Here is a 23586-nt window from a genome sequence, read left to right as displayed (position 1 = left end):
GCATATGTAGGCTTTTATGCTGCTGCCTTTGTATCTGTGTATATTTTTAAAAAGGATTTCTTGATATTATTCACTTGACTGATAAACAGTTTTGTGGTGATTTCAATAAAAAGAATTTCATTCCATGAACATTTATGAATACTGAAACATTAAAATAAAATTTAAAGTTGAATTCATAACAACCAAGTTAATAATTCACATCTGGAACCTTGAAGTCACCAGGCTGTTTAAGTCCCTAAGAACAACTGGTGTTCACATATTTTCTCTATTTATTATTTCCTGTTACACAAAATTTCTGAGAAAATCATCCACTCTTTAAATAATTTTCTCAGTGTCATAGAGTTATTGATGCAATCAGATACAAGACTTGACCCCCTTAAAATAAAATTACTTTAAACATCATCTATACCAAATTTTAAACAACACTGTCAAATTACATCTGCCCACACTGCTAAACTGAGATTGAGATGCTTGTTAATGTTTTCCCGAGAAACACCTTGTAAATGTCCCCATACTCTTTAATTAATTCACATACCAGGAATATTTTTATTTTCTTTCAAACCAATTGAAACCAAAATATCCTTTTAAGAGATGGAATAGGAAGAATATTTAGGAAGGGAATTCTTTATATATATTAGATATAAGAAATTGTCCAGAAATTTCTAGTCTAATCAAGTCACTTGAACCCAGTTATTAGAAAATTACAAAGCTAAAACTACCACCAAAATTACTAACTTTATGGTATTCCAGAACTCAGTTTTGTTAACAAAGAGGCAGAACCCAGATAATTGACTCCACTGCTTGTATATTAGTTTTTATTCTCTGTTGGCATACTGGGGTCACTTTCAAAATTAAGTTTTATAATAGTTCATATCTAGAATTATCAAGGTTTGTTCTCTTCCCATAATTTCTATTCTTTCTCAGACCCAATTCCTATGCTGAAGTCATTGCTAGAATTGTAAAAAGATGAAGAGGGTTTCACAATTCAAACTGCTAATGTTAGCCAACAACTCACATTTTAATTCCAAGTGAAGAACTTAAACATCTCTCTCTCCTTGACAACACCAAGAAACAGGTAACACATTGTCCTAAAGCAGATAATAATAAACGGAAACTATCTGAGGAACAAAATGGTATGTTAAATAGAGAATTTCACAAGCCAATTCATATATACATATAAACACAAATGTATAGTACATATACCCACACACATACAGATCTTCACAAAATGAGTTAAATTTGGTTAGAAGTTGTGATCAAATTCATCTTGCCCATTTCAGAAATAAATATTTTTATCATCTAGTCATATATTGTGACAGCTTCTGTGTCAGGCACTGTGCCCAAAGGCTTGAATACAAAAATGAATACACCAGCCCATGCCTCTGAAGAGCTCAGTCTTGAAAAGATGCCGACATGTAAAAAGAACCAGTTATATTTCAGGGATATAAGAGCTAATAGCGACACTACACATGGCAATTCACTTCAGGGGTTAGGGAGGCCGCACAGAGAGCCAAAGCACAGACTCAAGGCAAAAAACACTCATTCTGATTGTTAAAAATGTATTATTTGATCATCTAACACATGCTAGCAGACTTCTAGAGTTGTGTAACTGCTTTAGGTCTGCTTTTCATAACTAGGATATAAGTTTCTTGAGGACAGGACCCATATATCTCAGGCTTCCCAGATGGTACAGTACAGAAAGCTTAGACATTTAACGGCTTAGTCAATTTATTTTGACATGTAAGCAAAACCCATTCAATGTTCATCAAGTCTACACAACAATAAAAAGACATGTTATAGTTACCTTTTAATTTCTGAAAGTGACTTCTGAACAGTGATCCTCTGTTAGACTTTCAGTCTGGGACCAAACTCAAGAAGAATGATGGAGGAGTATACCCCTGAATAGGGATCACATTTCCCAGTTTCCTTGGTTAGTTACGGCACAGACATTGAAACAATGCAAATTTGTTTCACCACCTTCTGCAAGATATTTTGTGTAAATTGGGCTTCTGGCTTTTCCTTACCTGAACTTGAGTCTTACAAGCATCGCTGCTTCAAAAACTAAGCTGCCCAAACTTGCCAAACTAAGTAAACATTTGGCCCCATGAAATACTGGATGGCAGCTTTATCTCTTAAAAACAAAGCCATATGAAAACCATTGTTGCAATGTGTCTCCAAGCTCTGGTCTTATCAGCACACAGCGTGAACAGCTGGAGTTACAAACACCAGAACTATTATTAAATCACTGTGTCAAGGAGGAGAAAAAAAGAAAAATCTTTTGTAGCTTCAGTATCTCTAAATAATGCAATTATATATTACATGTTAGTTCTCCCCTCCCTTTTTCTCTTCAGCATCCATCTCTCTTCATTGAAAGACAATGGATGGAGCCTTCCTTCTGTTATACATAGGTGTCTACTACAATTAATTTGTTCCAGCATTTCTATACCTATTTAATTGTTTATCCAATGGATTGAAAATGTGAATTTGGTCATTCAGAATGCTTACTAAGTTTTATGTTGGACTTTGATTGTGAGCAACCCACAACCAAAAGACCTCCTCCAAAAAGCCAAGCTATTTAAATTTCAAGCAAATGATTTCTTTCATGGATCTGAGAGAGTTTAATGCAGGAGCAACATTCACTATCACTTCAATATATGTGACATACATGGGAAGATGTGATATACAAGGAGGAAATTTCTCTAATCAATACTATACCGTATTACAGGCAAGGCACAAAGAGAATACCGCTAATCACTGGGAATAGCTACGTGCCACTATTTTTGCTGATAAAACAATCCAAACTTCAAAGAACATTGTCACTTCTTGTCCCAGTAGAACCCACAGGACAACTTGAAACCACTTCTTTAGGGTTTCTTCCAATAGCCAGTCCTTTACCTGAAATTCCAGAGTTGCTAACCATTATGTTGCTACTGACTAAAGAGTTATTTTTGGCCTTTCAATGGAGAAATTCAGAAACTTCCATTCATCTTAAAACCCTGAATTTACACACTGTATGTTATATAAAAAAGGTGATGATATGATGAAATAACATTAATTATTTAATACATATTTGCAGAGAGGAAGTGATAATTCTTTACTTCTTTAATCTCTTTCTTTGTACTCTGGAATTGGTGTCTCCCCTAATTATTTAATCTAACCCCCAAAACAATGGTTCTTAATTTTTTGTTCTTGTTTTAATATTTGAAGAGTGATAGAGTCTCTTTTATGAAACACACACGTACACCCCTACACTATGCCAAGGCAAAGTCAGAGTTAACAGACCCCCTAAATTCCATCCACAGACTTGCATTTCAACAACCCCAAATATTGCCAGCTTTTATTTTGAAGTAAAATGGATATATTTTAGACATGTACTTTTAAAAGATCAATATTTTCTTTATTCTGGTGATGCAAGACAAATAACGGTTTTAGAACAAACAGTGTCATTACAACCACAGCATTGTAATTTTCAGGAATCCACTTTTTAATTTACTCGCCCTGCAGGATCAATTTGCCTTAGGGGTTAAATTCGAAACTATAAACAGTCATTAAAACACAAAACAACCATGGTAGTTAACCGGATATTAAGGGGAAAAAAACACATCTGTTTTAGAGTTCTGTTCCATCCGCAAGTTTGGGAACATCAATTTCAAGAACCTAGTTTTATGGCATGCCCTTGAGCCAAGAACACCAGGTTACAATCATGGAAAGGAAGGTAAGACAGCCCACAAGCGGACTCTCACTAGAATATCCTGCTCCCAAGATTCTCTTTCTTTAATTCAAAAGCGGTCAGTAAAATTGGATTTGCTATTATCTCAAAAGAGAAATAGCCATTACTGTTTGCACATTAATAATTGTACTATTCTGATAACTGGGTAGGTTTATGAAAAGAGGGAGACAGGAAACAAATTTCCATACTGTGAGTCTGGTGGTACTCTAAATAACAAACACTGAGTTTCGGTGTCTTCTCAATATATACAGAATTTGAAGCTTGCAGAGAATCTGATTTTTCTAATTTAAGCCCTTTTTAAAACTCTAACACGTCTGAGAGTGTACATCTTAAATAACCAATTTGTAATAACTTAATCAGCCAGAAAATAAGTACAACTTTTCCAACTTTTCAAAAACACATATCTCTGGGCATCAGTGAAAACTCTTCTCTCAATGGTAAGCTTAATGAAGTGCAACTAAAAATAACAGTCATCAACTGTGGTTGTAAAGGCAATATTTCAACATAATCAAATGTGTCAAATATTCATCCTTACAGCTTCTTATGCTGTGGGTTATAAGTAAGTTTCATTTCTTGGGAATGATTGAACATAACCCACTTGGGGCTCTGCCATCTGTGAATTACTTACATGTGAATACTCTGTTTAAGAGATGGAAATTTTGATTGTTTTTTTTTTCCCTTGGATATTAGACTGAAATGCAATTGAACATGGCTTTTTAAGCAATTATTTTTCATATTAGTTGCTACATGGCTATATTATTGCATACTCCCCACATTCATCATCACTTATCAAATCACAGGAATAAAGAATAGTACAGCTGAAGTTGTGGAGGAAACATCACGTAGAATCAAGGAGTACTATAAAATCTTCTCTAGGTAGAGAAAACTATGACATCTCCAAGGCCATACTTTCAGGGCCCAGGTCCTTGCCACACAGAACCTCCTCTGCAGTGTGCTGATACAACAGTTGTGGCTATTATGTTCCCATGGTTTCCTTGAGAGGCTGCTTCTCTTAGCACTGAGCAAACAATAAAAGTGACAATAGGGCTACACATAGGGTAACATATAATTTATCATCCATACATGGACACCTCTGAGAGTTAGTGGAGACACTAGTAATAGTTATGTCAGAACAATAGGCACAAACCAGGACTACCCAGTTAAAAAAAATGGGGAAATAACTTTAATATTTTATTCAACCCAATATACTGGACATATCTTTTCCATATATAGTCAATATAACAATTATTTATGAGACCCTTTACATTATTTTTTCATGCTTCAGTCTTTGAAATCCAGTGTGAAAATCCCACTTAAAACATATTTCCATTTGGATCAGACACATGTCAAGCCATGTGTGGCTAGTGGCCACCACACTGGCCAGTATAGTTCTAAACAGTCCACAAATTTGGATATACAGGGATATGTGACTAAAGTTGTAATACACACACATACACACAAATGTATGTTTTTTCCAGGTAAAAATAGATACACCTAACTGTCTTCACTAACACTTGCACAACAGGGCAGTTAAACTATCTTTCTTTCACTGGGTGAACCATACATTGGAGCAGATAAACATTTATCTGGTAGACTCTTTTGGGGGAACAGAGAGAATGGCTGAGTTACATTATTATTAATTAATCAGTAAGCTAGTTAATTGCTAAGAACTTCAAGGACTTTCCCCAGACTTATATGTGTCTTGCATTCCTAATCCCTAAACACACACGCTGAGCACCTTCCATGTACTTGACACTAGATAAAGAAAGATAAATAAGGCACAACGTCTATACTTTAAAATGTTAAGCCTTAAAGGATTCATGGAGATTATTTTACAACTGAAGCAAAAGAAGCCTAAGACATGCCACTATTCCATGTAAAAGGCAGGGACTAGACTGCTCTTTACGTCTCAGGCCTGCATTCCATCATCCACAGAGAATAGTATAAGGAAAGGAACAAATATGTGCTTTCCTTTTTACTATTGATACATGGAGACTCAGCTCATGTTTGATAACACGCATAAGGTTAAGGTACAAGGGGTTTGGGTGCCAGCATTTCTTCCTGAATTATGACATACATCTTTGCTAGATGTATGTTCCTACACCCCATCTTGGAACTCACTGATGTTATATTTTGGCTATAGAATCGATGAGAAAGACAGTAGCCGTCATTTTTCCCAGGAAAAGCAATATTCATACCATTTTGGTTGCTTTAAGCATAGAGTGATAGAAATAGAAACATGAAAATAAACATTGGTAGATTTTCTGCATGCAAATAGTAGTAACACATTAATCAGTTACTCTCATTTCAGGGTATACAGACAAAAAAAAATAAGCACTAAATTGTAGTTTTTCTCTTTTATGTAATTCTTCTCTCATTTAATAGTTCTCTTCCCCCAATCCAAAATAATTAGGCTTAGTATGGTCTCAATCAGTGTGTGTTTTTACAAAAGCACACATACATCATACCACATACTGATTTTGCTTGTACTAACATTAAAGAACACACACACCTGATTTTTATTAATGTTCCATTAAATGTATTTCCTTAAAAGAATAGAGTTTTAAATAGGATAGTGAGAAAACATTACATCTAAAATACATACAAGACACTTGCTTCCTTGCTTAAGAAAATAAATAAGCCAAAATATTGCCACAAATCTATTAGTAAAAACCCAGCGATGTTGTATAGTGACTCCTATCTCATACACATTGGCACTGTTTCTTGAGAAGACCAACCTGGGAGAATCTGTTTAACTAATTTGGCATCCTTATACACACATAAAATGATGCTTTGTTTTTTTCTTAAGGCACTATGGACAGTAGAGACTTAAAACAAGAAAGTGCCTTGCTTTTAGGAGACTTTTAAATATGGTTATGTTATTAAAGATCACATATTGCAATGATATGTAGCCATTAACCAAAATCTAACTCTCAGGCTATTTGAAAGGATTATCCACAATTACAGCTCTTCAAAGCAACTGGGGATTTAACAGAATGATCCCACAGCCCTATATGGAAGGAGGTTATCATCTCTTTGGGAAATTATTCTCCACTTAATCTACCAGTTATAAGTACAGCAGTTATAAGTGTATCTGGTTTTAAGTACTTTGGGTATCTAATTTTATTTTTCATCAATCTGAATGCTGGTTTATAGAAATCCAATCCAGGTACAACATACCCTTAATATTGGGAGCTTGGACCCATTCACCATGGTATGACTTTGCAAAGCATTGTGCTAACACATTAAAAATACATAAGCTATATCCTTGGGTACTATGAAGCAGGAAGATGAAGCAAATGCAATAGCACAGTGTACTGGTTAAAAGCATGGACTTTGGAGCCAGACCATCTGGGTGAAATTCCAGGCTCTGGCACTTATTAGCTATGTGACCTGAAACAAATTACTGAACCTCCCTGTGCCTCAATTTCATTATTGGTAAAATGGAGACAAAAACTTGTGCTTACCTTGATGTGGAAGTCTGGACGACTTTATGAAAAGCATTTAAGGCCGTGCTTGGCACATAATCAGTGCTATATAAATAGTAACTATCACTATAACTATATATGAGTAATAGGTTATAGTACCTATCACTGTAATTAATACTATATCTCCTATGGAAAGATCTCTATCTAATTATCAATTTAGTTAAGACTGCAAAGTTCCAGTTAGTCTATGGGTAAGGCACTTTGATCTTTCATTAGAAATGCAAACAGCAGGATACCTACTGGAACAACAGGTTTGAGACTCTGGCCACCAGGGTGTGACCCGCTTGGCTGGGCATCAGCAGGTGGGCCTGGCACTGGGTCGCTGCTTCTCCTCACCAGCAGGGGAGTACCTGGAGGACAAAGGGCAAGGAGAGAGGTCAAAAGAACCCTGGTGGGAAGAGAGTGCATAGCACAATGCACTTTAATTAAAAAGGTTTACAACATGCTTTTATGTAAAAACATTCTATTTCTAAGGATGCTTGTAAATTAATCCATTTAATGATCTTTTGTCATCTATTTATAGAATGACACATAGAAACAAAATCTTATAGCTCTCATCTTTCCCCACTTGCATTTCAAAATAAGCCATTGTATTTATCAAAAACTGTTATGTAATGCAAAAGTTGACAGTGTACAATCTAAAAACTGATATAGAAAACATATGTGAGTATTAAAAAGAATGATTATCCAGCAGATAAATGAAGGGGTTCACACAGTGTAATTTGCTATTCAGTAGAGCCAGAAGTATAGTTATCACTGCCATTTGGTGCTTCCCGAATCTTTGAACGATGATACACACACACACACACACACACACACACACACACTGAAATATGTTATTTGCTGGGGTTATAGCATTAATGTCTATTTAAGTACACAAAGAAATTGGCTCTGTTCTCTTCCTTTTCTCCTGAAGCAGACAGAACTGATAAAGTAAGTTAGTTCTTTTAAAAATATATCCTGACTTCTTTTTAATTTAATGAAAGCTTCCACTATTAAATATTTGAGTCAGTTATTAAATTCTGAAAAAAGATCATACTATTAGAAAGTTCAAATAAAATTCAACCTTAGCAAAGCTAGTAGTCTAACTACCCTGATTGTAATTAGGCCTAAAATAATTTGTTTCATATAAAATTGGCCACTACAGTGAAAAATCTCAAAAAAAAATCTGCTTGTGGTTTAAAAATCACTCTCATATAAAAATTAACTTTTTATTTATTATGTACTTTTGAGAAAAGAGTGGAAAACAGTTGAAATGCAATTTCCCATATATCAATATGAAAATAATTCCCCACCCTCTTAAGCTATTGCAGTTCAAGGAACATTTTTTATCTATTTTGTAAGTTATTTACAAAACCTGATTTTTATATGTGCTTCAACATTCTCATTCTATACAAAGCATAGAATTGCTAATATTTTTCATCCTTGCCCAGGCAGAAGTTGCTTTTTTAAAAAAAATAACTTCTTTCATAGTAAGAAATTAACATGCTTAGGATACAGACCTATGCCAAAAGGCATTATAAAGTCCAAGATCACATTCCTTTATTTCTTTTTTAGTAGACATCACTACATTTATTCCCCACACTCTCCATTGCAAAAATTTCTTAAGTAACAGACATACCAATAATTGTATGGTTGGAAATTGTTCTCTAAATGAAACATTTAAAAAAAAAAAACATGAAGAGTAGAAGCATTAAAAAAAAAAAGTACCATGAAATATTAAGAAAAAACATTTTATTTCTTCCCTCGGGTGAGCTGAAGACTAAGCTCCTTTTAGATTTAACCTCTCAATTATCAGTAACATGAAATGAACAAGTCAGTATAAATGCAATACCCTCAGAAGCAACCCATTCTTTTTAAAATTAAGAAGAAAATGGGGCAAAATCCATGGAACAAACTTGGTTTCCAAGCATTTAACCAGACTAGTACACTACAATCAATCTTGAATTGGAGAAAACAAACAAAAAGGAAAAACATTATGGTTCACCAAGGTATTTTTCTCATTGCCAAAAAAAACAAAGTTGATTTAGAGGCACAGAAATGAAAATTTTAGTGACTGACAAATTTATTTTTCAGCTGAGTCATATACGGATATATGAATATACAGAAAGTATGTACATGATTTTTCTTAGGTAATAAATTTTTCTTAAAGAAGCCACAGTAGATAATTTTCCTTCAACCTTAACAACACACGCCTATGACTCCTCACTTATTGTCAATATATGCTGTTTTAATAACAGAATACTAAATTATTTAAGATACAGCTTTATAATAACGTGTATTCAAGTTTGTATATTCAATCAATATGCCAGAGTATTATAGTGTGTTCCCATATGACGATGACAGTTTTGTACCAGTGTATCAGCTATTTGAACATTAAAAACAAACTTTAAGATGGCTAGATCTTTCTTAAACAGACTCTCAGCTCATCGGGAGTAAGTTTTCTTCTTCTCTACATTTCTGCACTCCACACTTGAATGTCTCCTGGTGAGTCACCTTCTAATTTTTCTTTGGCTGTCTTAATGTGTTAATAACAAGTGCAAATCAGTCCATATTGAAATTAATAATGAGCATCTTTAAATATGAACTGTTATCTCCAAGAGTTTTAAACAACTCTTCTTAGAATTTTTAAATTGCCAAACTCCATTTGAGGGTGACTGTCAGAAAGAGACTGAGTTCTGATTTAAACACAAAGAAAAATATGTCCTAGTGTACAACACAAGGAATAAGAAGTACGGAAGATGATTTGGGCAAATCCTGGCATATATAGTACAGCAGAAGTCACAATTTGCAAGCAAAGCTAACCGAAATGAGAGGGACACAATTCCTTCTAGTTTTATGGAACCTCCTGTTGGAGGTGGGGGAGGAGTCAATGAAACATAACCTCTTCAGTAAAGGAGCTAACAACCTAACAGTAGAGACAGAAACTAACACCTCTGTCATGTGTCAGCACAGTGGAGAGGACTAGTTTATTTTCAAGTCAAATAAACTGAGCTTCACCTTTGTTGGTCCTGTAACATTGGACTTGGACTATTCTGTGACTCAGTCTGCAACATTTAAAACTTGTTGATAATCGCATGTAACACAACTGATGGGAGGCAGAAATAAATTAAGGCATGCATGGAACATGGCACTGTTGGGTATGCAATGTTCATGCAGGAAATCCATCCTCACCAGGAAAGGGAAGGTAATACTATTTGTTATTTGTTGTGAACAGTGTTATCTGCTCAAAAAGCTGAACTCCTGAAAGTTAATTTTCATAATAATATGTAAATAAAGTCTAATTCTGTACCAAACCAGATATAACCTTACAACAGAAGTCAAAATGAAACAACAACAAAAAAATGGACCCAAAGATAAGTTTTCATACAGATACACACCTTATAGGTTCTGATTTATTACTGATTAACCTAACTATGCTGTATTTCTAAATGAATCATCAATGAGAAGAGTGCTTTATTGTGGAATTACTTTAAACTGTCCTATAAAAGAAAAAACTATGAACATAAGCTAATCCAGTTAGTTGCCAAGCTGAAATTCATCATTTAATTTATCTCCTATACAATGATTAATGCTGGAAAATGTCTGGTTATGTTATAGTATATTCATAAAAGAAATATTATTACAAGGTTTGAGAGGTAGCCAATTGCATTCTTTTGGAAATTTACTGTACCATTTCGATGTGTTAAGTGCCTTGTTGTAAAGTAAAATTTTCAGTCTAGAATTCATTGTTTTTCTGATATATTATTTTTCATTATGACATCTACTGTATGCTATTGTAATAGTTTTATCAAATGCTTATATTTTAATCAAATATGTAAATTTCAGAAGCTCTTTTCTTCTACTAGACAGTACCTTAATCATTGGTCTATCATACTGAATTTAATTCATTTTTTTTAATAAAGAGGAAATTATTTCTGTTTGGAAATATATTTTCTAAGCTTGTGCTTTTCTGTTTGTAAAAACATCTCAGAATTTAGGAATGTGACTATAGTTTATACTTCTAAAATGTTGTCTTACATTTACATTTTTAAGTGCCTAATTATTATTTAAAACTAATGCATGTTTCTATTCCAAAGAGAATACGTATTCTTGCTTTCTAATCTCTTTCATTTTGCTTTAAAAACATGCACTAGCCTATACTTTGTATTTTCCCAATAAACCACAGTGACATTAAAAAAAAGATGGGGTAGGAAGAAAGTCCAAAAATGGGGGAAAATTGCTATTCATTAGTAATTTTAAGCTAATCTGAGAGTCGTATTAGATTTTAGAGGCAAAAGCACTCAGTTCAGCTCAAGGAACAACAGTATTCCTTGAAATCATGGTTTAAAAGACACTGGAGGCAAAGCCCAAATAACATACGAATGTTACATACTTTAAAGCAAAAACTCTCATGTAACTGCATGTTTTTCCACACAGTTAAATATTTGCAGTGCTACCACACACCAAGACATACACAGGGGGCAGATGATGACACTAAGAAGAACAGTCATGATGTTCATCTTACTCTCAGCTTATCTTTTAGAAAAGGACATGTGGGTACAAGGAACATTTCAGGACAAGGAGAGGTAGGTACCAGTATAGTGTTCCAGGTGAGTTATGCAGGGATCATAGGAGAACTCATACCAATGAATGCACACATGGTAAGCTGGACAAAGTTCTCATTTAGCCAGACAGGCTGCAACTTAAAGGAAGTTAACAGAAACAGATACTTGGGGCAGGGGCAGAAGAGTCCCCGATTGGGTGTGCAGCTGCTGGTGACCACATCCTACAGGGTCTTGCCATATCACGAAAAGCTGGATTCTTACTAAAACACTTCCCATCTATACTCAGGACTTAAGTCACACTCAGAAAAAACTTATACAACACTCACTGTACATTCCTTTAAGAAGATGGCTAGATGTATCAGCTTCTCCCAGGCTTTGAGCCAATTAGCATTGGTCAAGCTACATCCTCATGGGAGGAGAAAGTGGCATCAGTTCCCAGGTGTCTATGAACGATGGTGAATCTTCTAATTCTCAAGTCATCACCATTTTGATTACGGTGACACTGGTGCTCAAAGGGGTACAATTATACTTACCCAATGTTCCTTTTAAATGTCACTAAAGCAGCCCAAAGGAGGGGGTTACCTAATTCAGTTTGAGGAAAAGAATTTTGAAAGAGGCAAAAACTAGATGAAGACTAAAATTGGTACACGAACGAATCGTGCAAGATATAATGGCCGACACCAATGAGAAGTGTTATCTATAAAGTTTCTGTCTGTTAAAAATCACTCTCTCTCTCTCTCTCTCTCTCTCTCAGTGGATTTTCTCTACATTTGGGGAATATGTTGGGATGGAGTTGGCTTAAATGACAGGTGATGTCATTTACTATTATGTTTTGGGGGTTTTGAAGGATAGGCAGTTACAGAGATTGAAACCAAGGTCCTGAAGAATCATATAACATATGATGATGCAGGTGGCAGAGAAAACAAACAGTGATTTTAAACATGAGCCCCACATCAAAAGTCACAAAGGCACATGTTCTAAATTGTATGGTGAGTAGCAGCAAGGATTTATTTATTTAAAGATGGTTAATGATTCTCCTGAGCAAAACCAGAAGGCCAGCCTGTCACCAATACTGGTGCCATTTCATCCTAAGGTGACTGACATCTGGAGAGCTGGGGGGAGGGGTCACAGTGAAAGTGCTGATAAGACACCCTGTAAGAGCTAGGCCGCCCTGCCCACAGAGGGGCTGGAAGGAAACGTGAAGAAGGTGAATGGGGCGGCAGCAGTCCTAGGCAGAAACGGAGTGAGAAACTGGAAGAGAACACAGGAGAATTTACCAACTGACAACATATACAAGACAAATGAGGGGAAGGAAAAACAGACACCTAAAAATCATTCTCAATTTTCTGGCTTGAGGAAGAGCAATAGGGAAGTTTTGGCAACTGCTATGATTTGTTTCAGAGAAAACATGAATCTTGGCTCCAGCCCATTGAGTGTTAGAATTATTGGCTTTTAATCTAAAATGTCTTGAAATGCGTGAGAAACCAAAGACTAGATTTTCAATTGGGCATTCACAAAGATGAATATGAAGTTGATATTGGAAATAACATAGGGTTCCAAAACCAGTGGGTAGAGGCAAACCATGAGGTAAACAAATGAAAAGAAAAGAGGGGGATAAAGTATAGGTCTATTAATGGCATCACGTGCCAAATAACACAAAAGCCAGGGTTTTATATTCTCCCAGAATTTTCAGAAAGAAGGAGTATCTAGAATGATGAGTGGTTAGTAAAGCCACACGGGAGAGCCTAGAGGAAAAGGTAGAGTGGGAAGATAAAGAAAGGAACTGGGAGGAACATGATAACCTGTTTATGTGCAAAGAAGGGTAAGGGCTAGTCTTTTCAGGTTCTCAATTTTTCTTCACACTAAGAAATTCCTTTGGTGCTATTGAATTATCAAAGCACTTGGACAGTTTGAAGAAAGAGAATACTCTCTCCTCTTACTGCTGCTGACACTTAGGATAGCAAGATAAATATGAACAGGAACAAAAGGTTCTGAACTGAAATACATCTAAATTGGTAAATCTTTCACATTCATGATGAAAGCAAATTGTAAATGGCTAAAATTTTTGTAAATTTAAAAAGAGAGAAAGAAATAGGAAGAAATATAATCTTCCAGGTAATCCATATTAATAGTATAGAAAGACAGCACAGGCAGCATCTTGGCTTCCTATAATACATTTACTTAATAGACTCTGCAACTAGTCAGCACTAGGACAATGCCTCTCGATTATCCTGAACTTGAACACTTGTTGAATGAGTTTGGCATTGAAATATGGGTATGTCCTCCAGAGATATGGTGCAGAGAGATGTGGGTCAGAAAGCCTGCCTCCTCAAGGTGGCTCTGGCACTGAAGGTGGCTCTGGCACGATGTCACCTGGAGGAAGCTGCTCCCCCTCCAAGTCCAGCCTTCCCTCCTCGGCTAAATGAATACGCAAGAGGGTCTACACCGCAGTCTCATTCAGATTTGCAAAGAGGTAGTTGTACAATTTATATTGCCAATAAGGAAACTGAAGACCAAAGAAATTAAGTTGCTCAGTCTTTTGGACTTAATTTCTATTTCAGTTTATTCACTTGACACTTTTCTATTGTGGGCTCACATTCTCTATGTGGGTAAGTGCAGGGAAGTAAGGAATGACATCTAATGTAGCAGCAATTCTTTCAGTCTAAAGAGGTCAGAAGAAAGATAGATTTTGGTAGAAAGATACAGATAAAAGGAAAGGAAAGTGGAAACTGAGTCACTAGGAGGCAAACATCAACCCACATGGGTGTGTCCTGCAAGACACTTGACACACTAGTCAAGGCATGCTGACTCCTCTCCCAGAGTGCACCGTCTCTCTCGCAGATGATTTACCTGCCTTGCCAGTATTCCTATTACTCCTGTCAATATCTCAGTAAAATAAGACTAGTGAAAGTGCTACATCATTTGTTTTTGGAGACAACTAGATTTTCTTTTTGTGTGGATTTTATGGGGATCAGATAGGGCCTTTCAGCTGATGCCTAACAAACTGCAGGGCCCTGAAATCTGGAGACCCATAAAAAAATTGGTAATGATATCAATAGCAGCACAATTTATGGCGAAGTACCGAGGAGAGATCACTTTCGCCGCAGGAGTGCCTGACCTGCTTTGGTGCCTGGCCTGTGATGAGCACAGCAGCTGTGATATGCTTTCAGACACTGTGATGGAAAAACCACACAAGAGAAACCAAGCCAAATTCTAGCAGCTCAAAAACTTTAATCTTTAAATATCACTCCATTAGAAAAGAGACTCCCAGTATTGCCATAAAAGGAGCAAGGAAGTTCAAGTTGACTAACATTTAGTATCATTTTTCTTTCATTTCAGATTGCAAAAACCACATTTGTTTAACACATGATGGAACAAATGCAAGTAATTCACAGAATAGTCACTGACTACACAATGGATACGAATAAGCCCATGCATTATAAAGCATCTTTTCACATTTGGAAGGCTGCTTAAATTGGAGTGTCAATGCAATAAAAACAAGTGAAGGGGTTTTTAACTGGCTTTTATTGGGACTTACACTTTTCTCTGAAGATTGCTGTGCCTTCAACTCGAAGTGTATTATTGCCATAATCCTGAGGGTACACACATTTTATTCTACTGAAGTTTTCATATTTTATCCAGTTGATATACACAAATACACAATTTTTCAAGTTGTTTAAAATACTTTACAGTATCAATTTACTCATGCTACTTAAAGTGAGTTAATTCCAGGTCTTAAACATGCACTAGGTCTCAAGTGTTAGATTAAGAACAATGACAAGATACAGAGGAAGTTCAGTATAAGCAAAGGTCCAGGTCTTTGAAAGGCATAAACTATAAAAAAAAAAGAAAGAAAACATGAACAAACAAACAGATACCTGAATTAATAAGTCCAAACAAAAGCTCCTGAATCATAGATGGGAAGGGAAGGATTTCAACACATGTGCATCAAGAATCTCAGTGATTTCCCCAACCTACCTCTCTATATCTTGTACCACATTCTTTGCCATGTGGTATATGCCTAACAGGACCACCTGCCACTGCTTAAAAGTGCCCTGAGTCACCTGCCCTCTAAATTATTTTCTGCAGTAGGTTGTAATCCTGTCACACCTTTAAGGTCTGGTCCCAACAGATATAAACAATCTCTACTTCTTTGGGACACCCAGATAAATATTTTCCACGGAGCTAATGAACACAACTTCCAGGGCCGCCATTTGCATGAGCCCTTACATGATCCCCAGAGCAAAGTTATATAATATACAAAGCCAGAAGCTAGTCTATGGAAAATTCAAGATATCACATATACATATACAAAGCCAGAAGCTAGTCTATGGAAAATTCTTTCACTCACTAAATGTATCAAATTATAAGATGATAATTTCAGTTCTCATTGACATCTTGACAAATGGGAAGTTCTCACCTATCCAGAACACACTTGCAAATGCAGCACAGAATTAAAATTTCCATGCTAGCGATACACAAACCTGTAGCAGTTTCACAGTTGTAAGTATGTCTATATGAGGCCCCATGTTTACATATACCAAATATCATTATTTAAACAAAAATCATTTGATTACTCATGCTAGAGAAAAAAATGGATTGTCCATTAATTCAATCTATTAACAATATTACATATGGAGAGGTGACTAAAGAATATGCAGCCAAAATTAGAGAAAAATAGAGATATTTTCAATTGTTAATATTTTCATTTTGTATGACATCTGTAGTATATCAACTATTAAATTTATAAATTGTGGTTTTTTTCACATTCTAAATAAGAATTTCTTTATATAATTTTTTTGTATTTTAGCTCTTTTCTTAAATAGCATCCCTCCAAATTTTGTACATTTAGAATCTCACAAAATGTGGATCTGCTTCTGTATCTTTTTAGATGATGTTACATCCTTTATCTTATCTATATAGTATTTTTTTGTCTCCTTTTAATTTAGGCATTAAATATTTACTGAATGCCTAAAATATGCTAGCCAGTCTTGTAGGCACTCTGGCTACATCAGCACAGAACACACAAAGGTCTTGTTCCTCAAGACTTTGTGGATTGTTGAGGGAAGACAGATAATAAGCAAGTACATGAATAAAGATTGGGATATAAAACAAGTTCTTCGATGGGAATATGAAAGAGAAAGTGACGGGGAGGGGAGTAAGATGGAACAATATAATCCTGTAGGATCTTTGACGGGAACTCACCTTAGCCAATCAATCACAGGACTGCTCACTGAGTAGGCACTTAACAGATGCATGCTGAGCTGAACCAAACAGCTACAGGCATGGAAATCCACCTTTAAGTTCAGAAACCTCTGGAATCTGAAATGCCCCAGACAAGGGAATTTTTGGGGTCATGAAAAGGCTGTATGCATCTAATATGTAAATAAATTACTACTGTCTGGTTTGTTTCCCTTCACCTAACACTTTTTTCTTCAGCATCAACATTTATTTTAAAACAAACACAATTCACACTAATGCAGCATATGTTATCAGCCTTGCTAGTTAATGGTAAATGAACATAAAAGTGTCATTAACACCGATGCTGAACAATCCCAGTAGAGGCTCTGAGATACTGGTTCCAATCTTGTCAATTACTGTGCTTTTTGAAGGAATCTTCTGCCCTGTCTGTTAGTCTTTCAGCTTTCTATAGCCTATAGTTTACAGTCCTAGATATTTATGAGGTTAATCTCTATTCATAAGATTTGTGGCAACTCGTGGAATAGCTGGAAGCATAATAGTTGAGTATACCTGAAAATATTCTTTGGATGAGCTGAATTTAAACAGAATTTTGAACTGAAGATACACAAAATAATATAGTGATGTAAAGTGATGATTAATATGGGCACACCGTTTTTGAGTCTAGAGATGGACATCTATACATGAATACTGATAAATTTGCTCAGCCAGAAAATAGGCATGAACCAAATGACTAGGAGAGCAAGTGACCAAGAAGACTAAGGAATCTGGTTAGAAGAACATTGCTAGAAGGCCTTAAAAACGGGTGAGTTTTAATTTAATCTAATTCAAATAGCAGTGAAGCTTCTCAAGGTAGACAATCCACAGCATTTTTTTTTTTTTCCAAGTATTGAGGAACTGGTTAAAACACCTTTCGGAAAGATTATTTGTAGCTTATGAATATATGAAATGTCTTCACTAAAAGAATAAGTGGAGGGATCTTTTCCCCATGGTTTGGTTATTAATGCCCTTGTAAGAACCATAAAGTGAATCTTAGTAGGTATCCAGTGGAGGGGGTATGAACTTGGGATATTGTTTGATTCAGCATGGAACATATTGAGGACAGTTCAATAGGACACTGATATTGGTCTCCAGTAAGTGTTTTTATAACCATTCTTTAGTCCTAAATTTTAGGCTACAGCCTCAGTGAGTTCAGAATAGCCTATAAAAGAATACTTCACTAGCTCTTCGTAAGAAGAGAAAGGGAGAAATAAGCAATGCCTTCAGGCCATTGAGATGCAGTTGCAAACAATTACTGGCAGCATCAAAGTACTAAATTCAAATCACCAAGTCCTTCTTGATAGATGAGAAACATCCAAAAGTCAATTTAATGCATCCTAGGCACAAATCTATATGATTTATCAGCTGCATTTGAAACCCTTGATCATTATGTTTTATTGTATCATTCAAAGTCTCTGACAGGACTGGAAAAGAGTGGTGGGTTATAGAGCAACTGTTATCTCTAAGGAACACTTAAAAGATGGTTTTATTCCAATGCCTGTGTATCCCAAATACTGTTTTCTGTGTAGTAGCAAAGGACCACGTGGGCCCCTTTCTTCTGATGGATGTGGAAGGCATCGCTTCTACTTAACAGCACTTAAAATTCTAAACTGGGGTCAATCCACTGAAGCTCATTCCAGAAAACACACAAAGTGGGCTCTTCTGGCAGGGAACATGCCTAATGAAAGTGCCAGAGGAAAATCTGACTCTTTCCTGCACTGAGACTTTCCAACATTTGCAACTGTGGCTTGCGACCTCACTTGTTGACCCATAGCTGCTCCTAGAGCCCAAGGATTGGCTTTAACCTCAGGCACCTTTCACATTACACATCTGGTAGGGAGAGGTCATGTTCTGTCCTCAGTGTGGCACTGGCCCAGCTGTCCAAGCCTTTGTGGCCTCACATGAGATAACTGAAATCCGATCCCCTGAAAGTACCCTGGAGGACCACCCAGGTGTTTCATAAGGCTGCTGTCTTGCTACTAAATAGGTCCATTACACAAGCTGGAGAACATTACCCCAGCAGACTAATTCATCTGGCAACATAGCAGGGCAATGATCCATGGATTATTATTGACTTTTCTATGTAATTTCTGGCATCTAATTAAATGTGCATCAAAATCCAAAGGCCATCGGTACAAAATTTGATTGTATTTCCTTTTTTTTTTTTTAAGGGTCAGAAAGCACCTGCAGGTCTCGAACCCCAGCTCAGAGATTAGACAGATGGAAAGTCCAGCATGAGGAACTAACCACTTGAGCTAATGCCAAGCCTAGATTGTGTTTCTATGATTCTTTAAAAAGAGAGACAAACTGCTCTTATTAATAGCATTATAGTTCTAACTTTCAAGGGAAAAACATTTGGACATAGAGGGTCTGCTAATGTTAAATATGGGGAAGATAGAATTTGGTTAGACCTTAAAATATTTTGCACAAATTGATTTTTGAGGCTCAAAAGAATGGCTGGGTCTCTATCAACTATAAATAAATCAAATAAGCCAAAGATTAGAAATCCATGACTCTCTTTTAAGGGATTCTAAGAACAAGAAAGTTTATGCCATTATTTTTTTCCCACAGGTCCTATGCACAAACCAAATTATATCAGAACATGATATGTATATTTACTTGAAGGTAATACCTGTTTCATCTAGCCTATGTCACAATTCCGTTGTAATTCTAGTTCATTATCCATAAGCATTGCAGTATGCTAGCTAAGTACTTATTGTAACAGAATAGCATGGAATAGACAATATTGACAGAAGTCACAGAATAACAAGCTAAAGCACAACCTACCAAGTTGAGAGGGAATCTGATAACACACTTTAACAACACAGACCAACCACCTATGAGAACATTAAATTGAAGGTGTTGATAAGAGGCCAGTATCTAAATCTGCCAGCCTTAGAACCTGTTAAATAGTTCCTCAGACGAGCATTCTTTAATTTGACATGAAGGATCATAATCTCATCTTTTAGGTCTTCTCAGGGCAAGCAAACCAATATACAGTGCTGTTTTCAAAAAAGGCTGACATAGAAAAGGAGGAATTGGCCTTATAAGCTATACATGAAAGTCCGGATGCTATCAGAACTGCCTTTGTGCTGTGCTTGCCTAGGTCATCTCTTTCTATGTTATCTATCTAGACTGGAAAACACAGAGTTGCTTTTACAGATAAGGTGTGTGGGCCTCCAAATGAAATAGGTTGAATGCTCAGATATGCCAGTGACATCAGTAAATCTTTTAATTTGTTCCTTTCATGTACACAGCTAAGTAGGATGTGTGATGGGTGTCTTTCTAGTTTGTGACAGTCTTTAGTTGTATGCTTGAAGTCTATCTAATATTTTCACAAAAAGCTTGTGATGCTCCTTGTGCATAGCTCCTGGTCACTTTCAAAAGTACCCTTTAAACAGTCTTCAAAAGGAAAAAATCAGCACTTTCAGACTAGACTTACATACCACAATAAAAAGAATTACTACCCAGCAAATGCTGGATTCTCAGCAAAGCGTATGAGTAACACATTTTAGCCTGGGGTAGGGAAATAGACCCCACCCCCCGGATGAGAGGAGCAGAAAAGTCACATTACAAAGGGGCACACACATTATGATGGGAGGAATCTGTGTCCATGAAACAATTACCATAGCTTCCACTCCTATATACTAATTTCATAAGCCCTTATGTTTAGAGTACAGATTTCATAAGCCCTTATGTTTAGAATAGATTTTGTTTCCTATCTAAAACAAACATATGGTATCAAACAGTCTTTTAATGCTCAGATTTAAATTAGTTTTAAAGAGATAAAAAGACTGAAATAGTTGTGCTATTTGTGCACGCTTAACAACAGCAATATTTATATCAACATATTGGCAGAAGAAATGTTAAGTTCCCTATATCTACATGGGCCCACAGTTTCACTTTGGAAGCAACACATTTACCTAAAATATTCACAATGTTGTACTTGCATATGATGGGCTAAATGAAGAACGGACATACCCTCAGCAACTTTTCAACATCAAATAATTCAATTCTAAATTACAGATGTTACCAGTACTCAACCTAATTCTGTTTGCCAATGATGGCTTGTTTTATTTGGTTGCTATATGGTTACTGCTAGTTTTATACAGATATTCAACAAATACAGTGCATCTGGATTCCAGGTGTGAGTCTTGAAATTAGTATAAGGGGTAACAATCAGTGTTCTAGACCATAGATGGTACAGAAAATGTCACACTGTGCTATGCAGTAAAGTTACATTGCTTTGTAGAACAGTTATATACTTGGTTGCAATAAAAAATCTTTTTCTGGCTTTGAGTTATGGTAAGAAACATTTGGGGGAAGAAAATTCTAAAGCTGCTTTCCTGGAGGATGTTTGATAGGTTTGCAACCCTCAACTGGCTTGGTAAATCTCTGGGGAATTATTGTACAAACTCCTTAAAGAAACACATCTAACCCAGGATTCTGTCTGATAATCCACTTCCATGGTCCTTCTGTTTTTGGAGTTCTATGTCCTGTTTCACATTTATTTTTCCCAGGCATTTACTGGAAACTTGCTCAGCCAGGAACTAAGTTAAATCCTGGGGAAACAAAAATGACTATGACATAGTCCTTGACCCCCAAAGGGCTCTAAGAGACTGACTTGTACACAACAATGCATAAGACAATGTTATTAAAGAGTGTCCAAGCAGTCACTGGGATGTGCTATAGGAGGAGGGAGATTAATAATTGAAGCTGTTGGAGAAGGCTTCATATGTGAGTTAATGTTTTAGGGTGTATTCACATATCCATGCATGCATCCATCCATCCCCTGCTATGTCTAGGGCAGTAAGCTAGAAGCTACGGAAAACTTAGAGGAACTAGACAAAGGAATATCTTAGAAGAACTCCAAACCTATAGAAGAAAGAGACTTACAGGACCAGGTAAGAAGTGACAGGTTCTAGGCACAAAGACACCATAGAGGTAGGAGGGGCTATGTCTGTCTGTTAGAGGTGAAGAAGGTCGCCTGCAGGAGGATGGGATTGTGAGTGGTACTGAATAATGGTACATACAGGAAAAAGGCTCTGACACCTGAAATAAAACTCATCTGTAGTTTAGACATAGCAAAGTAAGGAAAAGCAGTGCACACATATTTGTGAACATTTTTAAAATGGATGTCAAAACATAAGGCAGAAGCTGCAATAGGGCCAGCAGTCTGGACTGGATATCATGCTTAAATCAAAGAGGCTGAAACAGATAAAGAATATAAATCAGATGTTGGCAGTTCCCTGCTCATGCTTCAAATACTTGTTCTGGCCATATCCATTAGAATACAATCAATTTCTAACCAAGATATATAAGATTGTATATGATTTATTCCTAAGTATTATATTCTTTTTGATGCTATTGTAAATGGCATTATTGTCTTCATTTTCTTTTAGGATAGTTCCTTTTTAGTCTATAGAAACACAACTGATTTTTGTCTGTTGATTCTGTATCCTGAAACTTTACTGAATCTGTTTATTAGTTCTAACAATTCCTTGGTGGAATCCTTAGAGTTTTCTATAAACACAGATCATGTTATCTGGAAACAGACAATTTCTTCTTTTTTCAATCCGGATGCCTTTTATCCCTTTTCTTGCCTAACTGCTCAGGCTAGAACTTCTAGTGCTGCGTTGCATAGAAATGTTGAGAATTAGGCACCCTTATCTTGTTCCTGATCTCGGAGGAAAAACTTTCATCTTTTCGCTATTGAGTATAATGTTACCTGTGAACTTGTTAGATTCTTTGTTATGTTGAAATACAGTCCTTCAATACCTAATTTATGAAGAGTTTTTATCACAAAAGGATATTGAACTTTGCCAAATAATTTTTTGAGAGTTTTTATCATGAAAGATTGAATTTTTCTGCATGTATTGAAATGATCATATGATTTTTACCCTTCATTTTTTTCATGTGAGGAGATAAAAGATCTGTATGCTGAAAACTATTCATTGAAACCCTTCATTCATGAAAAAAAATGAAGAAAAGCGCAAATAAATGAAAGACATCTCATGTTAATTGAGTGGAAAAGTGAATATTCTTAAAATTTCCATACTACCCAAAGCAATCCACATATTGAATGTAATCCCTATCAAAATTCCAACCCATTTTTCACAAAAATAGGAAAAACAATCCTAAATTCATATAGAACCACAAAAGGCCCCAAATAGCCAAAGCAATTCTGAGCAAAAAGAACAAAGCTGGAGTCATCACACATCCTGATTTCAAACTATACTGCAAAGCTATAGTAATCAAAACAGTATGATATGGCATAAAACAGACACACAGGCCAACGAAACATAACAATGAGCCCAGAAGTAAACCCACACATATATGGTCAACTAATCCTTGACAAAGGTGCCAAGAGTACACAATAAGGAGTGGACAATCAAATAAATAATGCTGAGAAAACTGAATATCCACATGTAAAATAATGAAATTGAACCTTGAACTTTATATATAAAAAAGTAACTCAAAATGGATTAAAGATTTAAATGTAACGCCCAAAACTATAAAACTCTTAGAAGACAACACAGGGAAAATCTCCTTTACGTTGATCTTGGCAATGATTTTTTGGCTA

General features: G+C 35.9%; 1 protein-coding gene across 1 annotated transcript in view; it reads right to left on the bottom strand.

The window, feature by feature from the left end:
• Nucleotides 1-23586, bottom strand: part of PARD3B (par-3 family cell polarity regulator beta) — a 970516-nt gene that overhangs the window by 509541 nt on the left and 437389 nt on the right. The window contains exon 4 of the mRNA XM_076005852.1: nucleotides 7459-7568. Coding sequence (XP_075861967.1) covers nucleotides 7459-7568 — 110 coding nt within the window. The remainder of the gene's footprint in view (nucleotides 1-7458; nucleotides 7569-23586) is intronic.

This window comes from Microcebus murinus, chromosome 8 (genome assembly GCF_040939455.1).
Source record: "Microcebus murinus isolate Inina chromosome 8, M.murinus_Inina_mat1.0, whole genome shotgun sequence".
Classification (NCBI taxonomy): Eukaryota; Metazoa; Chordata; class Mammalia; order Primates; family Cheirogaleidae; genus Microcebus; species Microcebus murinus.
The sequence above is the reverse complement of the archived record's forward strand: the minus strand, read 5'-3'. Positions and strand labels throughout refer to the sequence as shown.